The 23207-nt window shown below is 40.4% G+C and overlaps 1 protein-coding gene across 1 annotated transcript in view; it reads left to right on the forward strand.

Moving 5' to 3' along the window:
- Nucleotides 1-23207, forward strand: part of SYNE2 (spectrin repeat containing nuclear envelope protein 2) — a 272106-nt gene that overhangs the window by 131397 nt on the left and 117502 nt on the right. The window contains exons 54-65 of the mRNA XM_018556025.1: nucleotides 908-1076; nucleotides 3197-3343; nucleotides 4605-4745; nucleotides 5096-5278; nucleotides 6606-6743; nucleotides 8896-9081; nucleotides 10393-10515; nucleotides 12522-12704; nucleotides 13184-13276; nucleotides 14331-14513; nucleotides 15466-15537; nucleotides 17319-17429. Of these exons, the coding sequence (XP_018411527.1) occupies nucleotides 908-1076; nucleotides 3197-3343; nucleotides 4605-4745; nucleotides 5096-5278; nucleotides 6606-6743; nucleotides 8896-9081; nucleotides 10393-10515; nucleotides 12522-12704; nucleotides 13184-13276; nucleotides 14331-14513; nucleotides 15466-15537; nucleotides 17319-17429 (1729 nt within the window). The remainder of the gene's footprint in view (nucleotides 1-907; nucleotides 1077-3196; nucleotides 3344-4604; nucleotides 4746-5095; nucleotides 5279-6605; nucleotides 6744-8895; nucleotides 9082-10392; nucleotides 10516-12521; nucleotides 12705-13183; nucleotides 13277-14330; nucleotides 14514-15465; nucleotides 15538-17318; nucleotides 17430-23207) is intronic.

The following is a 23207-nucleotide window of genomic DNA, read 5'->3' on the forward strand; positions in this document are numbered from 1 at the left end:
TCTTCTTTCTCTCCCCTTCCTCTCTCTCTCACCCCTCCCTCTTCTTTCTCTCCCCTTCCTCTCCCTCTCCCCCCCCCCTCCCCTCTCTCTCTTCTCTCTCTCTCTCCCCTCTCTCTACCCTCTCGCTCTTCTCTCTCCCTGTCTCTCTCTCTCTCTCTTGCTCTTCTCTCTCTCTCTCTCGCTCTTCTGTCTCTCTCCCTCTCTCTCTTCTCTCTCTCTACCCTCTCTCTCTCTACCCTCTCTCTCTTCTCTCTCTCTCTACCCTCTCTCCACCCTCTCGCTCTTCTCTCTCTCTCTACCCTCTCTCTCACACTCACACTGACACACACACACACACTGTAAGTTTATTTGGGAACTGATGTCAGTAGTGTATATTCTGCGCATACTGTATTGTTACTGCAACCTACATCACCCACCCCATCTCAAAATATCACCCAAACTGCCCCCTTTGCTCTTCCCAAGACCTCCTGCTCTCCACCTCCTCACATGCTCACCTACAGGACTTTTCAAGAGTGTCTCCCATCCTCTGGACCGGATTCCACCTTTTGATAAATCATCCCACACAATTATTGCCTTTTGAATCACTTGCCCCTCCTACTAGATTGTAAGCTCTCATGAGCAGGGCCCTCTTACCTATTGTAATGACATTGTATTGTTAATTGTATTGTCTCCCTCAATTTTTTAAAGCACTGCGCAAACTGTTGGCGCTATATAAATCCTGTATAATAATAATATAAATACAATTTGAAGCAGAGATTGGATTGGCAATGTTAGGCCTTCAATATCCTGATTTATAAATTTAGCAATATTGGTAACAAAAATAATGCTCTCCTTATTCAATTACATTTACTACCAGACTGTTTTTCTCGTTATTATTGACATTCTTTGTATTGTATTTTCCATGCAGACTACTACACAAGGCCCAAGTGAATAAGCAGGAGATAGAGGCAGAACTTCAAGAAAGGGAAACGTTGAAAGATAAAATCTCTGCAGTGAACAAATCTGTCCGAGAAGTGTCCTCCAGCTTGGAGAATATGGAGATAACAGATGTCGTAGACAGAAAGGCATCATTAGAGGTTTGTATGACAGTCAACATTTCAGTACACCTTAAAGGGTTTCTAAACCCTCCGGTGTTTTTGCATATATCTACTGCTAGCAAGCAGTAGATATATGCAAAAAGTTTATTTTTTTAAACAAAATGCTTTAAAAGCGGTTTAAACTTATTCCTGTCTTCGCCGCGCGCTCCCGTCCAAAAATCCGAAAATGCGCGGGCGGCCGCAAAGCATCTTGGGGCGGGCGCATGCGCAGTTTGGATTTTCGGCCGGGAGACGGGGAGAGAGACGAGGTAAGTCTATGGGCGCGTGCACCCGCTTGCAGACACCGTGGGACAAGAAATACGAGCAAGGACAGAGGAGTCAGCGCTGGATCTGACACTCGCTGCAGCGCTGGAGAGAAGGCTGAAAACTGCAGGAAAGAAGATGAAGATCGGATTAATAGACATCATTTAAGGTAAGTGTTTTAATTAACATTGGGGGGAGGGAAAAAAACACTTTGCCTTTAATGTCACTTTAAAGCATAAATAAACCTAAAACGAAAATGTAATATATTGCAGCTTACCAGTCCAGCTTTAAATGCAATGGGGGGAATAGAGAGAAAAGTTGATTGGTTGCAATGCAAATCTACTCCAGATTTTGTCTGCCCCAGTTTTGATAAATTTCCGCAAATGTTTTGCAGCTTTAAATGATATATTTAACAGACCAAAAGGGAACAAAATATGAGAAGTTAATTGTTAAGGTTTACATCGTACACGGGTTACTCAAGTTGGCCACACACTGCTCAAATTTTGGCCGAGTCAGCGGCACGAAAAATCAATCATTGTCGGGTCTATCTCTTGCTTTCCCCCTACCCCTGTTTACTGCTTTTTCCTCCCACTTGGAGCAGCCCATGTACCCTTATCTAAAAAAGTGAATCTTTATACATTTTCTTCAGTAGACTTTGGTCTGGTCGTGTGAAGTCCATTGTATTTTCTTCTTTCAGAAGTGGGCAGTCTTAAAGGCTGTAGAGAGTGGTACCTCATAATGCCATTGCATCGCTCTTGGCAGTATTCTCCAGTACGCCCAGCAAGGCTGAATGACATTCCCTTAAGGGGAAAGATCTTGACGCCCTGCACTCACATGAAATGGGTTGAATGGCGCTGATGTAATTTAACCAAGAAGGCTGGTGACATCTAGTGGTGGAAATGAAGTACTGCAGGGTACAGCACCTGAGATAGGGCGAGTATTGCAGCCAGAGCTGCAGTGGCTAGAAAATTATTTTTTATGATGTTAGAGTTGGGCTTTACATTTTTTGTTTTACCTTTCTTTATTTACTATATTTATAAAATATTTGTTTTACAAATAAAAACAAGTATTATATACATATAAACATTTGGCAGTGTAACAGGTGGTGACTAGGTCTGTTTGAGACACCTGGATCGACTACTATCTAGACTGAAATACAGGTATTTGGTGGACTGACCCTTTAACTGTGTGGTCTATTCACAGCCAGTATTGTTCTCCGCATTGGTGCTTTCTCAAGTGTTACTGCAGACATTAACAATTATGTTCACAAGGGAGTGCTATCAATACGCATTCCTTCTCATTCATTCGTAGTCGTCGTAGTCGTCTGGTGCGTTGGCCAAGAGCCAGACCTGTTCAGCAGAGATACAAAACTCAGATAGACCAAAAGTTAATATTCATCAAAGTCTGAAAAGCACCGGACGGGAAATGTGCCCGTTTGTTTATATTTAAATAACACCCGCTGTGGAATGGGACTTCCAACCAGAGCACAGGCATTAGATTGTGTTCAGGGCTGACAGTAGAACACTTTCTTAAGTCAGCTTTCAGCAGCGTTTATTCTTCTCGCTGAATGAAAAGCTGTACTGATCGCTCTAATTATGTGAAAGACGACACTGTGGTCTCCAAGCTGCCTGATTATTGGATCACTATTGTGAGTCTTATTTTCTTTGAATGGTTCTTCGGCTCAGGTAAATGCGACAGTGGACAGTCCACATTTTTATTTTTTTTTAATGGGTGAATGCATTTTTTCTTATTGCTGGTGATTCTCAGTGATCGGTCAGTGTTCAAAAGAAGTCACGTGGGAAAGGCTGGGTATTTTCGTATAGAAGTAATAACAGTCATGTGTTACCTTATTTCAGGAACTTCTCAAGCTGGTCGGTTCAGAAAAGGAAAATACCTTGTTCAATATGGAGAAACTGCAAGACCAGTACACAGAAACAGTTCCTGAAGAGCTCCAATTATACGCTGAGCAGTGTCAAGAGAACCTGCGTGAGACAGAAGAGAAGGTAAGTCGTTTTACAGCATGGGACTCTATCGGCGCAATATAAATACCTGTAATAAATATATCAGGGATGTCTTGAAAAGAGCCACCCTTTTCTAAAAGAAGCAATATTTGTTCCATGTACGCAGTTATCGGCATGAAGTCATGTGCAAATAGCCTAGCCCTGCAGTAATAAGGAAGCAGTAATAGGAGAAATATAAAGAAAGGTGACACACCTCTTTCTGTGTTTAAATACTTCTAGCTTGCCTCTTACTGGAGACGCTTTCATCCTGCTGTATGTAATGGCAACAGCACAATAATAACAGAGAGAAGATGTTAAACTAGCTATTGTGATACATGTTCCTTTCAATTACCCTGCAAAATGAAAAAAAATATTCAGTACATCTCTGCAATACATGCACATTTTCCTATGTTTAGTAGTCCCTGCATGTACATAAAATACCTGTGGATCTTCCTGAACTTCAGTATTCTCCTAACTTCCTGTAGTGAGCTGAAAATGTCTGCTCTGATGTACTGAAATCCCGAGCCGTGTTGTCACCCCCATTCTGTTCTCAATGGAGGACTACACATGACCCCTTTCTTCATCTCCATTCTTCATCTGCTAAAAGTACAACCATCGTTAAAAATAGAACTCAAAATCAAACAGAGCATTCATTTATAATCAATGTTTTATTATTGCATATTCATTTTGGGCACACTGTTTGGCAAATAGCTCCTGTCCCAGATCAGTTATTGGGCTACCATATTCTCATAAGCTAACTTGCACTAACATGGTTTAGGACTATGGTAACACTTGCCACAATACTGTGTGATCCTGTTTAAGCTTTGATGAAGAGGGCATTGTTCCCCGCTTGTGAATTACTTAAGTGCCTTGGGTCTGCCATTGACAACTTGATAAATGCAAACCAATTAGAGCATCGCTTGCAATTTTTGGGGTGTTCCCGATGTGCCCGAAGGCGGTAATAAGTACTTCAGACACTCTCTTTATTAAAAAGGGATTTTCTGCAATTTACTAAAAAGCTCCCAGCAGATGGGTCCTGGCTGAAGGATCCAAAGTACCTCAAGATTTCCGCCATCAGAGTTGAGGAACATTTTTGCCAATAGTGGCTTGAGTTCTGAATTAATATGAAGCTATTTTTCTGAAATTCTCTCTAGTCTAGGGGACATAAGTGCTGGTCCTTGGCCTGCCATAATCTGACCTGTTTGTCCACCATTGTGTATAGATAAACTATTTAAGCTCCCTCTTTTGTATGTTTTTGTTTTAGATCAAAAATGAGATTGAGCAGTGCTCTCCACAGAATATTTTGACCCGAAAAGCTAATGAGATTACAGCTGAACTCAAAAGCATTGAGGCTCAGTTAGCAGTAAAAACTGAAAATATCTTCCAGGCTAAAGAAATTCAGAAGGTAAGACGTGAACCATCTGGCAGTGGCTTCCTGCAAGTGGCAGTATATGCCTATCTTCAGAAAAGCAGTTTGATAACTGCTACTGTGTCTTGTGCCTGTTGGGCAGGATAACCCCCTCACCTTGGTGGTGCACAGACTTAGTCATGCACACACATTGGAGGTTAGCTCTGCAATAAAAACTGTGAATGCTTACAGTACAGAAATGTGACCTTGTTAATGCTAATGTAAGAGCCTTCTTGCTCACTCTACTGCTCCTCAGAGCACCTGGAGTCAAGCAGCACACGTGTACACCAAAGATACGCTATGTTCAAAAGGCCCTAGAATTAACATGGTCCTTTTCTCTTTTGCAGAAAGTCTGGGATGAAGTGGACAGTTGGCACTCTAAGCTGCATGCACTAGAGTCGGAAGTTCAGGACATGGCAGAAGAAGACCCTAGCCTAGCTCACGAGTGGATGGATAAACTGACTGAACCATTAAATTGTTACCAGCGAGTTACTTACCTTGCTGAACGCAGAACAACTAATATAAACAAGGTGAGTGATTTGGGTGTGTTGTATTTAAACTTTTATTTCTAAGATGAGCATTATTGTTGTTCACAATACAGCTTTAACTATTGAAGTCTATTATCCATAGGATCAAAGTCTAGGTTGGTCTGGTTTTGTTAGAATTGTAACACACTTGCCTACCTTGGTTGCAGCTGTTGGCTTGATTATAACCTACAGTGTATGTAAACCCTAATAATGTTAGAGTGGGCATAGGTGAATATATGGGGTAACACATCCATATATATAGTTACACATAATAAGGATAAATAGAAGGATAATGGTCTTTTTAGGTATGCAGACACAAACTTTTTGTAATTTGTAAAATTCCTGATTTTATTAAGAAACAAATGTGACTTGCCTCTCTGCCAATCATGGAGTTCTGCCTGCTGCATTAAGCAGGGAGAACGCTTTGACATACTGCAGGCTCCACACCACAGTGTGTATTTTATGATTGGGCTGCAAAATGCAGGCCGCAGTGTGGAGTAACCTGTCAGAGTATAGCAGAGAGCACATACCCTGTTTCCCTGAAAATAAGACCTACCCCGATAATAAGACCTAGTACTATTTTTGGGAATTGCTAAAATATAAGACCTACCCCGAAAATAAGACCTAGTTGTGACCTTCCCCAGGGCCTGTGGTTGCATAAGGGGAAACTTGAAGAGCCGCGGGGGAGAATCAGCGGTGCCAACAAAGCCAGGGGTAGAGGAAGCGAGGCGGGAGCAGAGCCGCATAAGCCGATGCTTCCTCTATAGCGCTGGCTCCTGTCACAGGCGGAGTGATACCAAATGCACTCCTCCTGTGAGGAATGATCGTGAAAGCGCGCTTTGCTCATTCTGGCCAGCGATTGGTTACCAAATTGCTCTTGGAAAGGTACGACACCCCTGATTGCCCTGATCACCATATTCTTAACTTTTCCATTTTGAATTATTTAATTTGGATTTGCATTAATTTTGGATTGTTGGACATTAAAAGAAAATAAGACCTAGTGTGTTTTTTTGAGCCAAAAAAAATATAAGACAGTGTCTTATTTTCGGGGAAATACGTTAGCAATAATATCTCTCTGTTATAAATGAGCCCCTTGGTCCCTAAACATACCCATATAGTTGCTTTCATTCCAATATGAATTTTTTTTTGTGCTCTTTTTTGTTTTTCACCAAAACATGGCTATGATGTATCATGTAAGCGACCAAAACTTGAATGCTGACAAGCTATATGCTAAGAAATTGGAGATATGTGTCGAAATGTTTTTGCTCAATATCATTGAGCTGCAATAATGTGTTCTGTTGTCACCTAAAAGATTATATTTTTGTGACAGGCGGCTAGCAAGCTAGAAGAATATGAAGACACTTTTAAGAGCACTAAACTGTGGATCCAGAATACAGATGGTTTGTTAAATGAAGAGATGAAGGATTGCTCTGCCAAGATCTTAAATAAACACGTTAATGCTTTAGCGGTAAGAAAAATAGACAAGCGTATTTCATGTCAGTAAGGGTATAGGACTTTCCTCATCCTATTTACCACACACTGGAACCTGCAGCTTTTTGTTCTTCAGCTGTTAATTGGAGGCATAGTAGACTCCTGGCTTTGAAGCTTTGCCCCTAGGAGGATGAACAGTTGACCAAAAAAAGTAGAAAGTCTTTGTGCTTTCCCTTGTGGGCTATACCCCTCTGCACAGGAAGAGAGAGCTCAGTTTTAACTTCGTGTCTTAGGAGGTAGTATTTCATCTTGGTAAAATTTTGATTTGGATGCAATTGCATGGGAAAATAATTGTCACCACCACCGCAATAAAAATTGCAGTGGTGGTGATCTTTAAAGGGCAGTTCCACCCCAAATGGGTTGGTGGGGCTTTGTTCATTTCCCTTTGGGTTCCCATTGAAAATAATTCTTCAAGCCTGTAGCGTGGCTTGGGTAGGCTGAGGGACTCTTATTTCCTTGTTGAGAGTGAGGTCCCAAACAGCACATAATATTTGGAGAATTAATGATACCAGCCTTTCTCCAAAAATGTTTTTACGGTTTAAGTGTCTGTGAAGGTTCTCATTACGGTTTAATGGTTTACAGAGATTTTCAAGTATGGCTGAAGATATTAAGGAGTATGCGTTGCTTTTAAACCTTCATTCATTAACATTGCTGTTGCCCTATTGTCAGTAGTAGTGCTGCCAATCTTACTATAGTTAAATGACGGGGCTGAGCTTAATGTTCACTTGAAGAGAAGTTGAGGCACTGTGGTTGATTTACTAAAGGAGTAGAGCATATTCACTTTGCAATATACATTTTCACCTAGTTTAGCAAATGAAGTGAAAATTGACCCAGTTGAATACCCAATCACGTGCAAGGAAAATGGACGTGATTGGGTGATTTGAAGTTGGCGTCACCTTATTCACCAAGCCAAATAAATTGACATTTGCACAGTGAACTTTCACTTAGCTTTTGTTTTTTTGTTTTTTTTAGGTTCCTTGCACATAATTGGGTATTCAAAGTGAATACAGTTTCACCATACTCTCTAAGCTAAGTGAAAATTCTCTTTGTGCAGTGAACATACCTCACTCCTTTAGTAAATCACCCATACTGTGTGCAGCCTGGGTCTAGTGGCTCCACAGGCATCAGTTTAGAGAATAAAGCTGATTTTTTGGGGGGGTTATACAATAACAGGGACATAACTTGCCACTAATGAAGCATATTTCTGCCCTGCTGGCTGATGGTTCCTGTAGAAATACTCCCTTCATTGATGGTGTATCCTCTTCACAGTGTTAAACTTCCAGTTCTGTATGAGTTAACTGCTTATGCTGTAATAGTGAAGGAATCAACACCATTTGCCCTCCTCTTATGTCTCCATCACCCATTCACAAAATTTCTTGCATTCTTTTCAAAGCGTTCTATGAGTGGAAGAGGGGCATATGAATGATGGGATCCCTCTCCTTGACTCACAGAAGGCTTTGCATTAAAAAGAATGCAAAACATTCCGTGAATGGGCAAAGGGTGGAAGATCAAGGCCAGTGGCACCGATTCCTTCACTATTGCAGAAGAAGCAGTTAAGTCATACAGAGCCAGAAGTTCACCGCTGTGAAGAGGCTCCATCATCACTGAAGGGAGGATTTCCACAGGAACCCAGCAGTCAGCAGGACCAAGTCATACAGAGCCAGGAGCTCACCGCTGTGAAGAGTATCCATCATCACTGAAGGGAGGATTTGTACAGGTACCATCAGTCAGCAGCATGTAGGATATACTTCATTAGTGGTAAGTTATGTCCTATAAACATTTTTAACTAAACTTCAGCTTCAAAAAGGTATATCAAGGAAACCTTTACTGGGTAAGATAAGCAGGTTGCCATTGCTGATCTCCTGAAAATGCTAGTTGACTGGCTTTCTCTGGCTCTAGTACTTTTAGACATTAACCATAAAAGGTACATGAGGGTAACATTTATAATTCAACTAGCCTGACTGCCAAGCAACTAGTATTTTTAGAAAAATACATTTGCATTGGAAACATCAGAACTTCTTCACTACAGTATTGTTTTCAACACTGATGTTATCTTAGACACTTTTTAGACCAGCTTAGGTACACTTAAAGCTACTAATATGTTTTTGGATTGTGAACTCTTTGAGCAGATTGCACTGGATGATTCTGATGGGAAACATCAACTCCTGCACAACATCAGCTCTGAGCTAGGGGAACTTGCTGTCATCTGCAATACGGATAAGATTGTGGAAACCCTTGGTGAAGTAAGGAGCCAGGTGAAGGACCTTCAACAAAGAATTTTGAAAGTTCTCCTACAAATCCAACATTTGGCAAATGTAAGATCGTCACTCTGTTGTCATCCTTGGGCATGTGCAGTTATGTGTTCATGTTGATTATCCTTAACCTGTGAAATATCTTTTATTTCCGCTAGGGATGTTCAGATACTGGTGCCGATACTTGACATTTTCACGAGAACTACCAGGGTCACAACAGTTGCAGCTGTGACTGGGCCCTGGCGCTCCACCACGGTCCTGGAATCATTGCCTGCATTGTTTTAGAAAAACTGTCACATAACACTAAACAAAAATGTATCAGTAATTGTATCTGTGAGGACTTGGACAAGTATCGGTACTTGATCTTGAAAAAATGGTATCGGTGCATGTCTAATATATATCTCAAATCGTGCAGTACATTAAGACAGGGATGCACAGATCCCAGGAGCCCTGTATGCTCCTTAACAATGACAGCTGCCTTCTAACTTTTGAGTTTTTCTCTAGTCTAGTCTTGGAGCTAGAGAAGTATCTGTACTTATTCTTGGAATCTGGGCATCCCTAATTTCAGCCAATGCTACAAAAGATGTTGGCTATATGGCAAAATAAGTAAGGCAAATGTTGTACTTCCTGAAGCAAGGACCAGTTAAATTAGTCATGTCGTTATTAAAGAGGAACCTTACCCATATCTTTGAAATGACAACAAATACACCTTTGGAAATGTTTAGTGATGGCAATCCACAAACGGATACGTCTAGATAATTGCAGGATTTCTATTCCTTGCATACCTTTTTTTTCTTTTCCTCACACCATTCTTCTCACAGCGGCCATTTTTACTAAGGGCAGATTAATACATCTCCCTTTACTTCCTGGAACTCTGGCACATGTGACTAGGACATGTGACCATGCACATCATCTCAGGGGAGAAAAATGCATTTCCCTGAGATCTCATGCGATAACAGTTGAGTTTTCCAAGCAATGCACTGCTGATGTGACCTTCCCAGGATGCTTGGGCATAAGAAGAAGAGAAGTCATGGCAATTAGGCTTTAGCACATTAAATGTCATCCAGTAACGGTTTAGCTCTAACCAGGGATTACCAATGTACTGCTACTGATATAAACATACTACAGCCCACTACTAGAGTTCTGAAAATATTTCAGTAAGTAATAAGCACTAGAAAGCTTCCTTCCGACTCTAGTATCCAACTAGGTGGCTGCTGTTATACGATATGTTGCTGGGAGTAGGGAGACTTGACCAGTGGCAGATTTCAGGGCAGGAAAAGTGGTAAGGCAGCTTCAAATCATCTAAGCTAGACCCTACCCTGTGTGGATTCCGATGTAACTTTGGGATTAAAATATCTATTTCTCCAATTTTAGGAGGTTGGTTCCATCGAGGATGAAGTCAAAAGGATGGAAAAGAGATTGGGTTCTATTAGAACTATTTTGACATCCAATGATATTGATGATATGTCACCTATGGATCACCACAAGAATGGACAGGTAAGAGCTTCTACTTGATACAAAATAAGCAAATATCTAAAGCAATCTAGCCTTTAACCCCTGACTCTTAAGTGGTATAAAATTACATTTCATAGCACATGCCTGCACCAGGCTGAAGGCTGTGTTTCCCCATACCAGGTTATCCCTTTACATATCCACAGACATGTTTGTTTACACACATCCTTGGGAACATGTGCTATAATGTACAAGCTCTTGTGCATTCTAAAGTTGTTGTCACAACCTCCTGATGATAAATGATTTAAGGGATGAATACATCATCTCTCAGATGGCAAATGCGGTCATGGAACCGTGATCACATGACAATGAAAAAAAAGGGGCCACTAGACGATCTATAAGCACTTCTTACCCTGCCAAGAAAATGGGTAAGGGCATTTTTGAAACTCCAGTCATATAAATGCAAAATGTTCCTGCTTACCGGACATAAAAAAACAACTTGTAGACAGAAAATGAGTGCAGTAAACCAAAAGTCCGATCTGTTAGGAAACAATGTATTAGATGCAAGGGATTACTGAACTCTGCTGTTTGTGATAGCAAAAAAAAATCTGAGTCAGTCAAAAAAAGAATACCCCATGTCATATAAAGTCACTCCCTATTCACATTCCCTATCTCAAAACAGGGAAATATAGATGTAACATGAAACATGGTCATATTCCCCAGCCCCCAACCTTCAAACTGCCCTTTCCCACTTACTGAAATCGCAGGGTTTTTCTCCATTCAGCATTCTGTGGCTCAGCCCACACAGCCGTGTCACTGGATCTGTAAATGGAGAGACAAGTCCCATCTGCCACCACTGCCAAAGGAACCCGTAGATCTCAATGGAACACAAGTAATTATCCTTGTAGTCCATTGGTTATTTTCTCCAGACCCATTACTGAAGTTCCTTACCTGTGGACGGACCTATTGGCCAGTAAAGCAACAGTCATAGTGATGGGCCAATAGAAATTTAGGGGAAGTGGGAAGTAGCTGCAATCTCCAACACTACCCGGATTTTCATCAATTAGCTTGTCAGCATGGTTCCTCAGCATCTTATGTATAGATGTGATGACTAACACAGTGTATAGATGTGATGATTTACGGGACCATAGACTGCTGTAGAGGGGGCGAGACACTGGAAGGACCGGTCTAAGAAGCCGGCTCAAAGCATTGGGCGAGTATAACTTTTTTTGTTTTAACCTAGACACAAATGAGCACTTAACCCTTACAGTGGGGAGATAGCCCCACTGCAAGGGTTAATAAAAAAATTCCTGGAGTTCTGTAAAGCTGAACTTCAAGTAACTTTTAAATACAGATTAATACATCACTAAATGCATATTATTCAATGCAAGCAATGTAATTTAACTGATTTGACTTGGTATGAGCCTCTTTCATTCCCTGTACAGGGCAGTTCAATTAAAATAAGGTCTCTTGTCCTGTTAGTCAGGACTGTGCTGTGTGGTAGAGCTGTGTAAGTCCCAGAACAGGTTATACAGAATAACAAATCTTTTTGGCAGTTAAAACGGACCCCTTGTATGAATTTCATGTGTTCATTTTCTAAGAGTTCAGCTTTAACAGATCTCACTGCAGTTACCAAAATACTAATATTTCTAATTGGTTATTTAATTTTGCATATAATTATCATATTCTCCAATTGAGAGAGATGAAAAGCAGGAGCCGTGGCTTGCTTCAAGACTCCTTATTGCGGCTTCTTAGAAATGCTATAAATGCATAAGACCTTTTCACATGGAGCTCCATGATGAGTCTAGGCTGTCCTGCTTTTCCTTCATCATGATAAATTGTATGGTTGATTTACAGCAGTGGGCACCAAAACAAAGTAAGCAGGCCAAGGAAAGAGATTGGTCCCTGGTGACAGCTTGTCTCCTGTTGAATTCACTGTCTCCTGTGCCTAGTCTGCTGTAAATGCATTTGCCATTTTAAAGAAAGGTCTTATTTAATTAATCTCCTAATATGTATAAATTGGCTTTGCAAATATTGTCTGTCCCTTTCAGGTCATTCTGGAAAATATTGACTCCATTAGAGGGACAGTGGCAGAGATAGAGGCCTATAGACCTGCTCTTCCATTAACGGCCTCTGGCGTGCATTCCCTATGCGTGTTCAGGAGAATGGGACGCCTCTTGAGAGAGGCCGAAGTGCTGGAAAAGGTTACCAAGGAGCAAAAAAAGCTTTTAAAGGTTGACCCATTTTTTTTTTTATATCTCCGGGACATATATACAGAATAGATAAACCATTTTGTTTCAACATGTCTATACAGACTTGTATGTTATCCACTTCAGTCAGTCAGATATATTCTAATTGTCAGTGTTATTCAGATATATTCTAATTGTCCTTTTTGCATTGGGGACTGTTTATGGTGATAAAGGTAAGTGATTCAGAATTTCATGTTTTCCCATGAGACAAGTAATATGGATATTTTCTGTTAGAACAATTAATACATCTAGAGCTGATAAAAGCATAAGCATTATTAGGGATGCACCGATACCGATACTAGTATCTGTGCCGATACCGAGTATTTGGGCGAGTACACAATACATGACTTTCATTAGCCTCATGAAATTGATTTAGATAAGTGTCGGTTTGTAGCTTTCACTGTCAGTCATAAACTAAATATACAAATCTTTGTAACCTTTTGTTTTATTTGGTTTTATTGCAGCCAATCATTGGTAAAATGTTAGAGCTTGAACAAGAGCAAGAAAACCTAAAGCACATCTCCAAGAACTTTACATATGAAACTCCGGATATAAAGGTAAAATATATATTTTTATAGAGTTTTATTCATACATACATACCAGGATTAAAATGATGAGAAATCCAAAATAATAGAGTAATAGAAATCTTCCAATGGGTACACTTGTTCTAGTGATGATTTTTGAGGGCTGGGGGGGAGTTTCCTCCCTTTGTAGAGATTTAATCTCACTTCCCCTTGTTAGTATAGGATAGAAGGAGAAGAGAAATCTATCAAGTGATAAAAAGTCTGGCAGATGTTTTATCCATTCCCTACTCTTTCTTAAATTGAAAAAAAAGTTTAAATTTTAGTTATACTTTGAAGAGACTCTGTCGTATTTAAAAGAAAAATGAAAAAAAAAACTACCACCTGCAAAAGAAAACTTTTTTATATTAATCTATCCCACTTCCCCTTCGTCCGACCATTGTACTGTTTAAGAGGCATGGCCGCCTGCATGTGTAATTCAGTGTTTCATCCGGAGATTCCTGAAGTTCCTCAGTCTAACCATCTGCCATTTGTCATTAATTTGGTGTTACTGGAACATGCCTGCTGGTGGTGCTGAAACACTTTTCTTACTGCCTCTAAAATATGTTGTAAAAAATGTTTTATAATACCAGTACACAGATGTTCTTACAACCACCAATCAGATATATCTGGTCTTGGAAGTCTGAATGTGATTGGCGATTCAGGATGCAAAGAGAGAGTGCTAAACAGCAATTCAGAAACTACACTCCTAGTGCATTCCTACTGATCCTGCAAAATCATCTTTGGATGTAGGGGAGCTCAGAGAAGTCAGATTTAAGTAAATGTAATAAATGTCCTGATTTTAGCACAGCTGCAGCATCTTGGAATGCATTAGTAGCTGACTCATTGGTTCCACTTGTTGCCTGGAACTGTTTTCTAGGTTCAACCTTTTACATAGCTAGATAGTTCGAACTATATGATGCCTTGACCAATTTGGTTTCAGCCTATAAAGTTCGGTGAAATAATTGGTGGATATGGGATTCTGACCTTTTCCTGTTGCTATTTGAATAGTACTCTATTTTATAGTTTATTTCCCTAATTTACCTTTTAGAATAGGACTGAAGAATTGAGGAAACGAATGGATGGATTAAACCTGAAGAAGGAAGCGGTTTTACTTTCCCAGAGAAACTCAGTTATTCAACAGCTGGTGCATTTACAACAGGAACCAGAGGACCGGGACTTGCAAGCTCTTCTTTCCCCAGTAACTGAAGGAGTAGACAGTATGGGCAATGAGGTAATAAAAAACGTAATTTCTTAGTTTGAAACCATTAAATGTAATCCAAGCAGATTTAAGAAGACCATAAGCTGCTAAACCAGTGACCAGGGCACTAGTATGCGCTTTCTAAAACTATAACTCCGGGATTCCTACTTTTTTTGCCCAGACTTTCTTGTCTAGTCTAGCATGTTAAAGACTTGATGAAGGGGGACCCCAACCCTGCCATGCATGTTGACTGTTTCATTGATTGCTGTGTCAAATTTGCTTTACCTGTCAGCCATATTTTTGGTACTTTTTTTTTTTTCTACCATCTTCAAAATGTTACACCAAGTGCCAGATCATGGCCCTTTATGCTCTCGAGGACTGCCTTATGAAAGAACTTTCACACCAGATTAGAATACTCAGCTACACTGAGGTCCAGCGCTCCACCACCTCACCTTCTCATTAAGGGCTGGATTCAGTTTAATTTGTGAGGCCACCTTTTTTCAGCCTTTCCTTTCATCGAGTAGCATATGTCAAGTTGCACAAACTTTGTCTCTTGTCTTTTTAGGGCCCTAGGAACCTCTAGTATGAGCTATTTTAGTATCAACTGACAGGCTTTATTGTCATCAGGGTAGTTGGTGGGCACAGGTCATATGTCCAGTTTACCTTTAAGGAAGTAACAAGTGCAGTTTCAATGGGTTTTTTTTTTGTTTTTTTTTTACCTGTGGTGTACCTAGTTCAATGCATTTTACTGAAGAATATCAATCTCCAGTGAATGTGGACATTTTCAGGAATTAGTTGGAATTTAAAAAGAAAATAGATGTGGGTGTTGATAGCAGTTAGGAGATTACTGCTTTGATTAGTTTAGAGCTGTCAGAAATGATGGAAGATGGTTTCTGATTGGTTGCTTTACACCTATTTTTTAACCTGCTCTTTTGGACTACACATTTATGTTTGTCAACATAAAATATGTATTTATCACATTTAGATGCGCTGGAATGACCCCTTCAGTTTGCCATCACTGGTCGAGGAGACGGAGGAATCCTCACTAACTACCGAGGTACAAAATATCTTTGTAGCTAGGATTTTTATTAATAGTTTATATATCGGTTATCTCATGGGAAAACTGCCCCACTGGGGTAATGCATTAGGGACAATCATTGGGAATTTATAATAAAGTATTTCTTGATTTTAACTTTTGAAGAACCACAAGTAAGGTGAAGGGCTTCAAGTGGAACTTAAACCCAATGTAGTTCCAGAGGTTGTTTTTAAACTTCTTAAAACTGCAGCTTACTTTAAACTAATTACTGGTGATCCTGCTGTGAAGATCTTTGTGTGGTCACTTCCTGTTATGGGGTGAAAGTTGTCTCCCAATTCTACTCTTTCATTGTCTTCCTGTCACAATCCTCCATAGTAGAGACTACAAGTGGCTGTGCTTACACACTTTCCTCAGACATGATCCACAGTTGTCACTGGCAGAAAGCCGGTACAGAGCATGTAGACAAAGTGGCTGAAAGTGGTTGGAGATAAAGAAAAATAAACACAAACCAGGACACCTGCGGCTGCCTGAATACCTGATCAGCGACTGCATCTGATTGGAAGCCAAGTATTTTTCATCCAGCTCAGTCGGATGGAATCCCATAAATATAAAAACATTGGTTGATTTAAAATACAACTCCACACAGAATTATGATGGGGTGCTTCATTGAAGGGGGAGAATGGGCTTTTCTAGCCCTTCAACTTAAGTGTAGGTACATGTTTTGCGTGAAATACAGTACAAATGTTGACCCAGTTCCTAGTGTACAATACCATGTTTGCCAACAAAGTAGAACATTTAAACAACTACACCTGCAGTTGACACAGAAAGAATGGTCAGACTGCTAGCAGAGAGTGCTGCCATGTTAGAAGAGAGTGCTAAATATTATCAGAGAGAGTTGCTGTGATTTAAAAAGAAAGCAGCTGTGATACTATATGTCATTAGTGCCCTATGAAGGGTGCATGTTCAATGATTAACAAAGAGGTTGCAGATAACCTGCAATGTTCCATACGGCAAAGGAACTCTGTTGCGAGAACTGCCTGTTAACTAAAAACCTAGTATATTGCCAGTGACTAATAAAGAAGGTGGATTTTCCAGTGGGACTCGGCAATAAAAAGCTCAAGAAAAAGTTGAATCAAGACACTGGACACAGATCCTTAAGCAGTAGAAACAGAGCTTTAAATGAGTTAATTGGCTTAGATTTGGCAGGTCTTCACAAATTGGAGGGGCTCCATATAGCAACATCCGATCCACATATCACCCGGTATCCAGCGCCAGAAAATCACACTTCATCAGTGCCAAGGAAATTCAAGAAATGTAATTCTTGTATTTTCTAGCCCCTGCTGAAGTGAGATTATGTGGCCCATCAAAACATGTTGGCTGCTTTCCCTATTGCCATTTGTGGAATCAATAAAATCCTTTGGACTCTTAAGCTGTTTGTTTGACGACAGTGGGTCTTGATTCTTCCTCGTTCCATCCAAACGAATATAAAAGAAATGTTTGACCAAAGATGCGCTTTAATTTATCAATGACACTTTATTGCCATAAATAAGAAGTCTGAAGTAGCTGCAAGAACCTGACTGACAGAGGTGACTTCTAGCTGAATCTATTTTCTGAAGCAGATCATTAGTAAGAGTGGGCCCTGGATACTCGTTCTGACAGCTGGGATGATTTGTGGACAAACGTGTTTCTTACATGTTGTGTAGATAATTGTCATCTTCACGCCTAATTTTTACAATGTACTTCCAGCCTGCCGGGGATTCACAAAGCTTTAATTAATTCATCTCCTGTGCAAAACTTTTCAGGCAGCGGAGGAAGTGACGGTTGACAGTGAAGCAGTTGACCTTGACGTGAACGCTAAAGAAGATGCAAGCGATTTCTTTATTTCTCCCATTCCTTCGGATCAAATGACCCAGGTAAGAAGATTCCTTTTATTTATGGCCATATTCCCTACAAGAACATGTGATTGGATGATTAGAAACATCACTAACAGACAATCATTTCTTAAAGATGAATGTCTATTGTATTTTAGACATTGTAATAATTGGATATTGAGTGCAGCATGTATGTTTTCTACTCCAGTTTGTTGGTGGCATTGGTTGGTAAGGTATCACCCAAGGTATCATTTATACATGGACCCCTTGGTGTGCTTTGGATTGCACAGATTGTGAAAAAACGTTTGCTCCTGCGCAGGTTTTTTGTGAGGTGTTTTTTTTTTTTTTATTACTCCAATCTTAGCTTTATTTCAAGAGCTACAACCACATTGATATTTCCAGAAGTGTCTGGTGCCTGAGACCCCCATTGCACACTTTGGTTCCTTCACTGACCCCTATTTTGTCCTGTAGTGACATACGGGCTGGCAGAAGGAATCACAACGTGAAGCAGAGGACCAGACATCTGACATACAAGGAGATGTCAGATGTGAAGTGGATGTTTGTCAGCAAGAGAGTGTAGATCGGAGGAACAGGCGGCGGGACAAATGGGTGTAACCCCTCTTCTAATGCAGGTGGTGCAATATTGACATTTACGGAAGTGTCTGGTGCCTTAGCCCTCTGCCACACGCTTTGGTTCCTTCCTCGGACCCCTTTTGTGTCCTGTAGTGATGTAGGGGTGGGCAGAAGGAATCACAATGTGAAGCAGAGAACCAGACATCTGACACACCCAAAAGTGTCAAACATGAAGACAGTGTTGCTCTGTAAGAGAGTGATGACTGGAGGAACGGGTGACGGGATAGGTAGGTGTTAACCCTCTTTTATTGCATGTAGTGCTCTTTTACAAAATTCTACTGGTGTATGTCCAACTTTACATAGGCCTTTATTATCTCGCTCCTGGCAGTTGAACAAAGAAGCGGGAGAGTAAAAGAAAGCTAAGAATGTATTGCTGGGGAGGGAGTCATTAATCAAACCTGTTGCTTTAGCCTACATGGTCATAGCACAGGTTTTTTTCAAGCAATACATGTGGAATCCACTATCTACTTCTTATAGACCTTTATAGTATCACTTAAGTCCTGTGCAGGCACACAAGTGTTTGATTGCACCCTGTTACAGCTGCCACAACTGATGCATATAATTATATGGGCACATGAGGGTAGCGGCATTTGGTAATCACATATGTAGTTTCTGATTCCTTTTTTGCAGTGCTACACATTGGCTGTGTCTTCCCCCAATAAAGCTCACTCCTATTCTCACGCACTAAACACAATGTACTTCCTGCCTGGATGATACTTTATCTCAACAGCTGCTAAGCAGAAAGGCAAAGATAGCACTGCCGTAACAGGAATACCATTGTTGACCACTTTCAGTAATCTGGCTGTTTGCATTCAACAGTTCCTGACTCTGTAAATGAGAAGTATGCAGAGCTGAAGTTCTGGTTTCACTCTCTGTATGCTTGTTTACGGGTAAGTGACCAGGAAGCTAGGGATTTCAGAAACAGGTCAGCCTACAGCTCTGTCATGACAGGTTCCCTTGAATCCATACACCTGCTTGGCAGGAGCAGAGTTAACAAAGTTCTTCCCCCGCTGAGGTAGGTACATTTAGTTCCCATTTTGACTTAAACAGAAAATTTTACCAAATACATCGCAGCTAAAAGCCGTCGCTTGCTATGTTCCCACTGAGCGCCAAACATTGACAACAAAGACATCTTGACATGGGCAACGTCGAATTTTTCTTTCTCTCCCTCTGGAGGTGGATGTGCTAACAAGATCATTTGAGAATGGTGATAAGGATACTTCATCTCGGCTTCTGCTGAAAAATAGATGAGCCAAGGGATAGGAAAGGCAACTCTTAAAAATCTTTCTGCGCAAGGAAAAAAATAAATCCCCATCAGTTGGCAAGATCATTCTGACATGTATCTGTACGGACAATTTAATACCTTCTTATTGCATGAATGGGGAACACGATTTCACAAAACACTTAACACAAGATGCTAATTTTCTTTTTCAGTTTTTTTGTTTTGTTTCGTTTCTTTGTTTCTTTTTTTCCCAGTAATATCGAGTGCTGCTGCAAGAAATTACTAGTTTTTTTTTGGTACTCAATGTCACCATGCACATAGTCTTTTTATGTATGGAGGTTTATTTAAAGGGGACTTGAACAGTGGAAGTTGTGCCCCAAAAAGGCAAGCAGAGGGCAAAGGACTAGCCACCGCTATTGCTGGTGGGTAACTGATCTTTCCATCATTCTCTGTGTGTCTCTGCGGAGGCGGCCATCTTGTCAGAGCTGAAGGACTTTGCTTTCTCATATCATAGCTGCCTTCCGGTGATGGAAAAATAAACAGCAGCAGGAGAGGTTCAGAAATGACAGATCTACATAATGAGTTAAGCAGAAGCAGGGAGATACTTGCATTGCAGGAGTTCAGGTACAGCTTCCTATCCAGCAAGGAAAACAGAGAGCACCACAGTAGCGACATCACCAAATCTCACTTTAAATCTGATTAAACTAACAGTCAGATGCATCAGTGCCTTAGATGATCTCATACTGCAGATATACAGTTATGAGGATGAAAGAAGTTGTAAAGTCCCAGCATATCCTAACCTGTTATAACATCAGCATTGCAATAGGAATACATATTAGAGTTGTTTTTGAAAATGCAATCAAAGTTGAGATGTAGTTCAGAATGGAGGCTGTGTGAGAGTTTTGACACAAGAAAGTGCATATTCACAGGGCTGAGTGAAATAATTGTGTCCGTGCATTGAGGAAGTACCTCCTATGGACATCTTCAATAAGTACGTTTACAAACTTCTAGATCAATGTGGTTATTAGGAGCAGGATAGAACTTTAATATAAAAATATATATTTATTCTTAGTTTTTGACCACTGATACCCTTTATTATACAATTTTTTTCAGGAGGAATTGTAAACAAAAGGTAAACCTTTCAGGGTACTGCTTGTGCACAGTAAACATTTCTAGATCTTCCCTATCACAGCAAATCGCCACACTTTGAGATGAGCTCCACTTTAATAAGGCAATAAAGGAAAATGTGATGTATAAAGTAATATATAGAAATATACAGAACCTGGCCTTGGGGCGGCAGGGGGAGTAAATCCGGCCCTGACTGTATATGCAGTATATAACATTTTCTTATTGTCACAGGCAGGGCTCTGTTAACCCTCTAGTCTAACATTGTTTTGTAACTGTACTGTTTCCCTTTTATATAGTGAAGCGCTAAGAAAAAACAAACTTGTATAATAATAATTGTTCTTTGACTTATAATAATGAGCTTGGTTTTTATTTCGGGGAGGTCCAGCATGAATGATGGCAGTTTTTTAACAAAGATTTTGTTCTGCCTGCTGATTTGGAGATATTTAAAGAGGACCTTTTCACTCAAAAATTAAATTCTACCAATGACATCCCTCTCTGTATGATGATTAATAATAACATAGACATGTCAGGTGTAAAATGCTGTGATTATGAAATACTTACACTTGCAGAGCACTCACCTCCTGAAAGTGCAAATGGGTTTAGTTTGCCAAAGCAATGCACACTGGGATTGCCTTGTTATCAGCAGTGTATTGCTGGGAAATCTCATCTGTAATCTCACAAGATCTCAGGGAAAAGCATTTTCCTCCCTGACATGATGTGCATGGTCACATGTCCTAGTCACATGTCTAGTCGCGTGCCAGAAATCCAGGAAGTAAAAGGAGAGCTAGTAATCTGCCCTTAGTAAACATGGCCACTGTGGGAAGACTGGGAAAGAAAAGAGAAATAAGGAATGCAAAGAATACAAAGCCGGCAATTATCTAGAAGTATGTGTTTGTAGATTGTTATTACTAAACATTTATAAAGGTGTGTTTGTTGTTATTTTAAAGATAGGGGTAAAGGTCCGCTTTAATGGTTGTAGATGTGTCAGGATAGAAGTAGAAGGTCTGACACTGCTGATCTCCTATGGAAAACACTTGCTGCCTGGATGATATTTTGAACCTCCCAGAACAAACAGCTGTTTTTTGTGTTATTATATGCTCAAGGTGGGGAAATAAAGAAGTTCAAAGAAAACCTGTTCTGTGTCCACGCAAAGTAACAGGAGTGTGTTAAAGTGTATCTAAACATAAGAGCAAAAATTTATTTCATTGTAGCTCAGTAGTCCTTAGATGTAGTGGTTGCATTGGCTTTTTTTTCTGGCATTTGTCCCCTTTATTTTCACCTTGTAATCCTGCCAGTAAAACACTTCATGTATAAGTGTGACAAATCTAACTCAGTGTACTTCATTTATGAAGGAGGAATATTGGCACCCTAGGACAGGAAGTGTGTTAGGACTATGCAACACCTTCTATTCTACTTACGTCAGTAACATAGGGGGGTTCTGTAGTCTGCAGAGGTGAACTGGGCAGAGCTGATAATGGTGTATGAGATAACACAGCACAATGTAGATGGCAGCTATGGATTTCTGGAAGGATCAACAGTTCTTTTCTGGCACTTATCAAACAGATATAAGAAAACACTCCTATATGTGCCATACCAAAGGAAGCAAGAATGGGAATTTAAATGGTAATTTCACTTCCCTCAGGAGATTTTGGGGAAAATTGAATTACCCTGATCAATCTTCCCACTCTCCCCCTTCCCACTGCTCTTACCTTTTGAATAAACACTGCTTGTGTATGTAAAAAATATGTCTTTACATTTTCTCTACATCTTTGCCCAAGCACTTGGTTATCATGTTTCCGAACAGCTCTTAACTCTCTCAGCTCAGCTTCCCTGAAGCTCCTGTCCAGTACAAGATGACAAGGGACAGAGCAGTCTCCAGCAGCGGCACATCTACAAGCTTGGAGGAGCATGGGGGATGGGAGAGGCTTCCCTTGCTGTGACTGTGTGCACAGCTTACCAGCACACACAAGGGTGGCTCCATAGGACCCTGCAAGGGAAAGGAGCCATCCTAAAACAGCGTATCAGTCCCAGTGCTCAGGAGGCTGGCTGATTCTGAACAAATCTAAAACATTTAAACATGAAGGAGCAGCATCCATTGTAAGTAATTTAACCATCATTTAAAATGGCTTAAAAATCTTTTGATTGTAAGATCACTTTAAGCCAAGAAAGGTGACAGCAGTGACGCTAAACAGGTAACATTTATAGAAGCGCGTTCCCAGATCTCACCCGCCCACTGGAAAGCAATTTGCTGATGAGACAGTTAATGTAATCGGTTTGATAAAAATGGAAGAGGATTTTTCCTGACGGAGTATCCAGAGCAGGTCTGAGTGTCGGTGTGCTCTCTAGTTAATTATTATTAGTGTACGTAGCTCTTACCAGCCTCAGCAATGTGTGTTAAACTCTGCATACCTTCCCCTGATATAGCTGTAGGGAAGATTTCCGTTTACACAGTCTGCATTGTGTTGGCGCCTTTTCTTAAGGTTGCAGCCAGGTACTCGGGAATACAGTTTAGAGAATCGATAAATAAACACAGAGTCACTTTTTGTCATAACGGGATTCAGAAACTGAACTTATACAGGGAGCACAGTTGAAGTCTTGGCTTTCTTCCTTCATCCCTTATGTTGGCCGTTACAGTTACAACCCAGTCGAGCCGGTTTGTGTTTTATTGTATGCTGGGCTGAACGACACCTGTAAAAGACATTTGTAAGTATTTGTAATTCAGGCAACGGAAGTCACTGTGCTGAGTTATTGGTGACGTTTTAAAGGAAATCTGTAATTGTCTTTGAAATGTTTAATAAAATATATAATATATACAGCTTACTGTAGCTATTGAGCTT

The sequence above is a fragment of the Nanorana parkeri genome, unplaced genomic scaffold (assembly GCF_000935625.1).
Source record: "Nanorana parkeri isolate BGI_ZX_2015 unplaced genomic scaffold, ASM93562v1 scaffold12, whole genome shotgun sequence".
NCBI lineage: Eukaryota > Metazoa > Chordata > Amphibia > Anura > Dicroglossidae > Nanorana > Nanorana parkeri.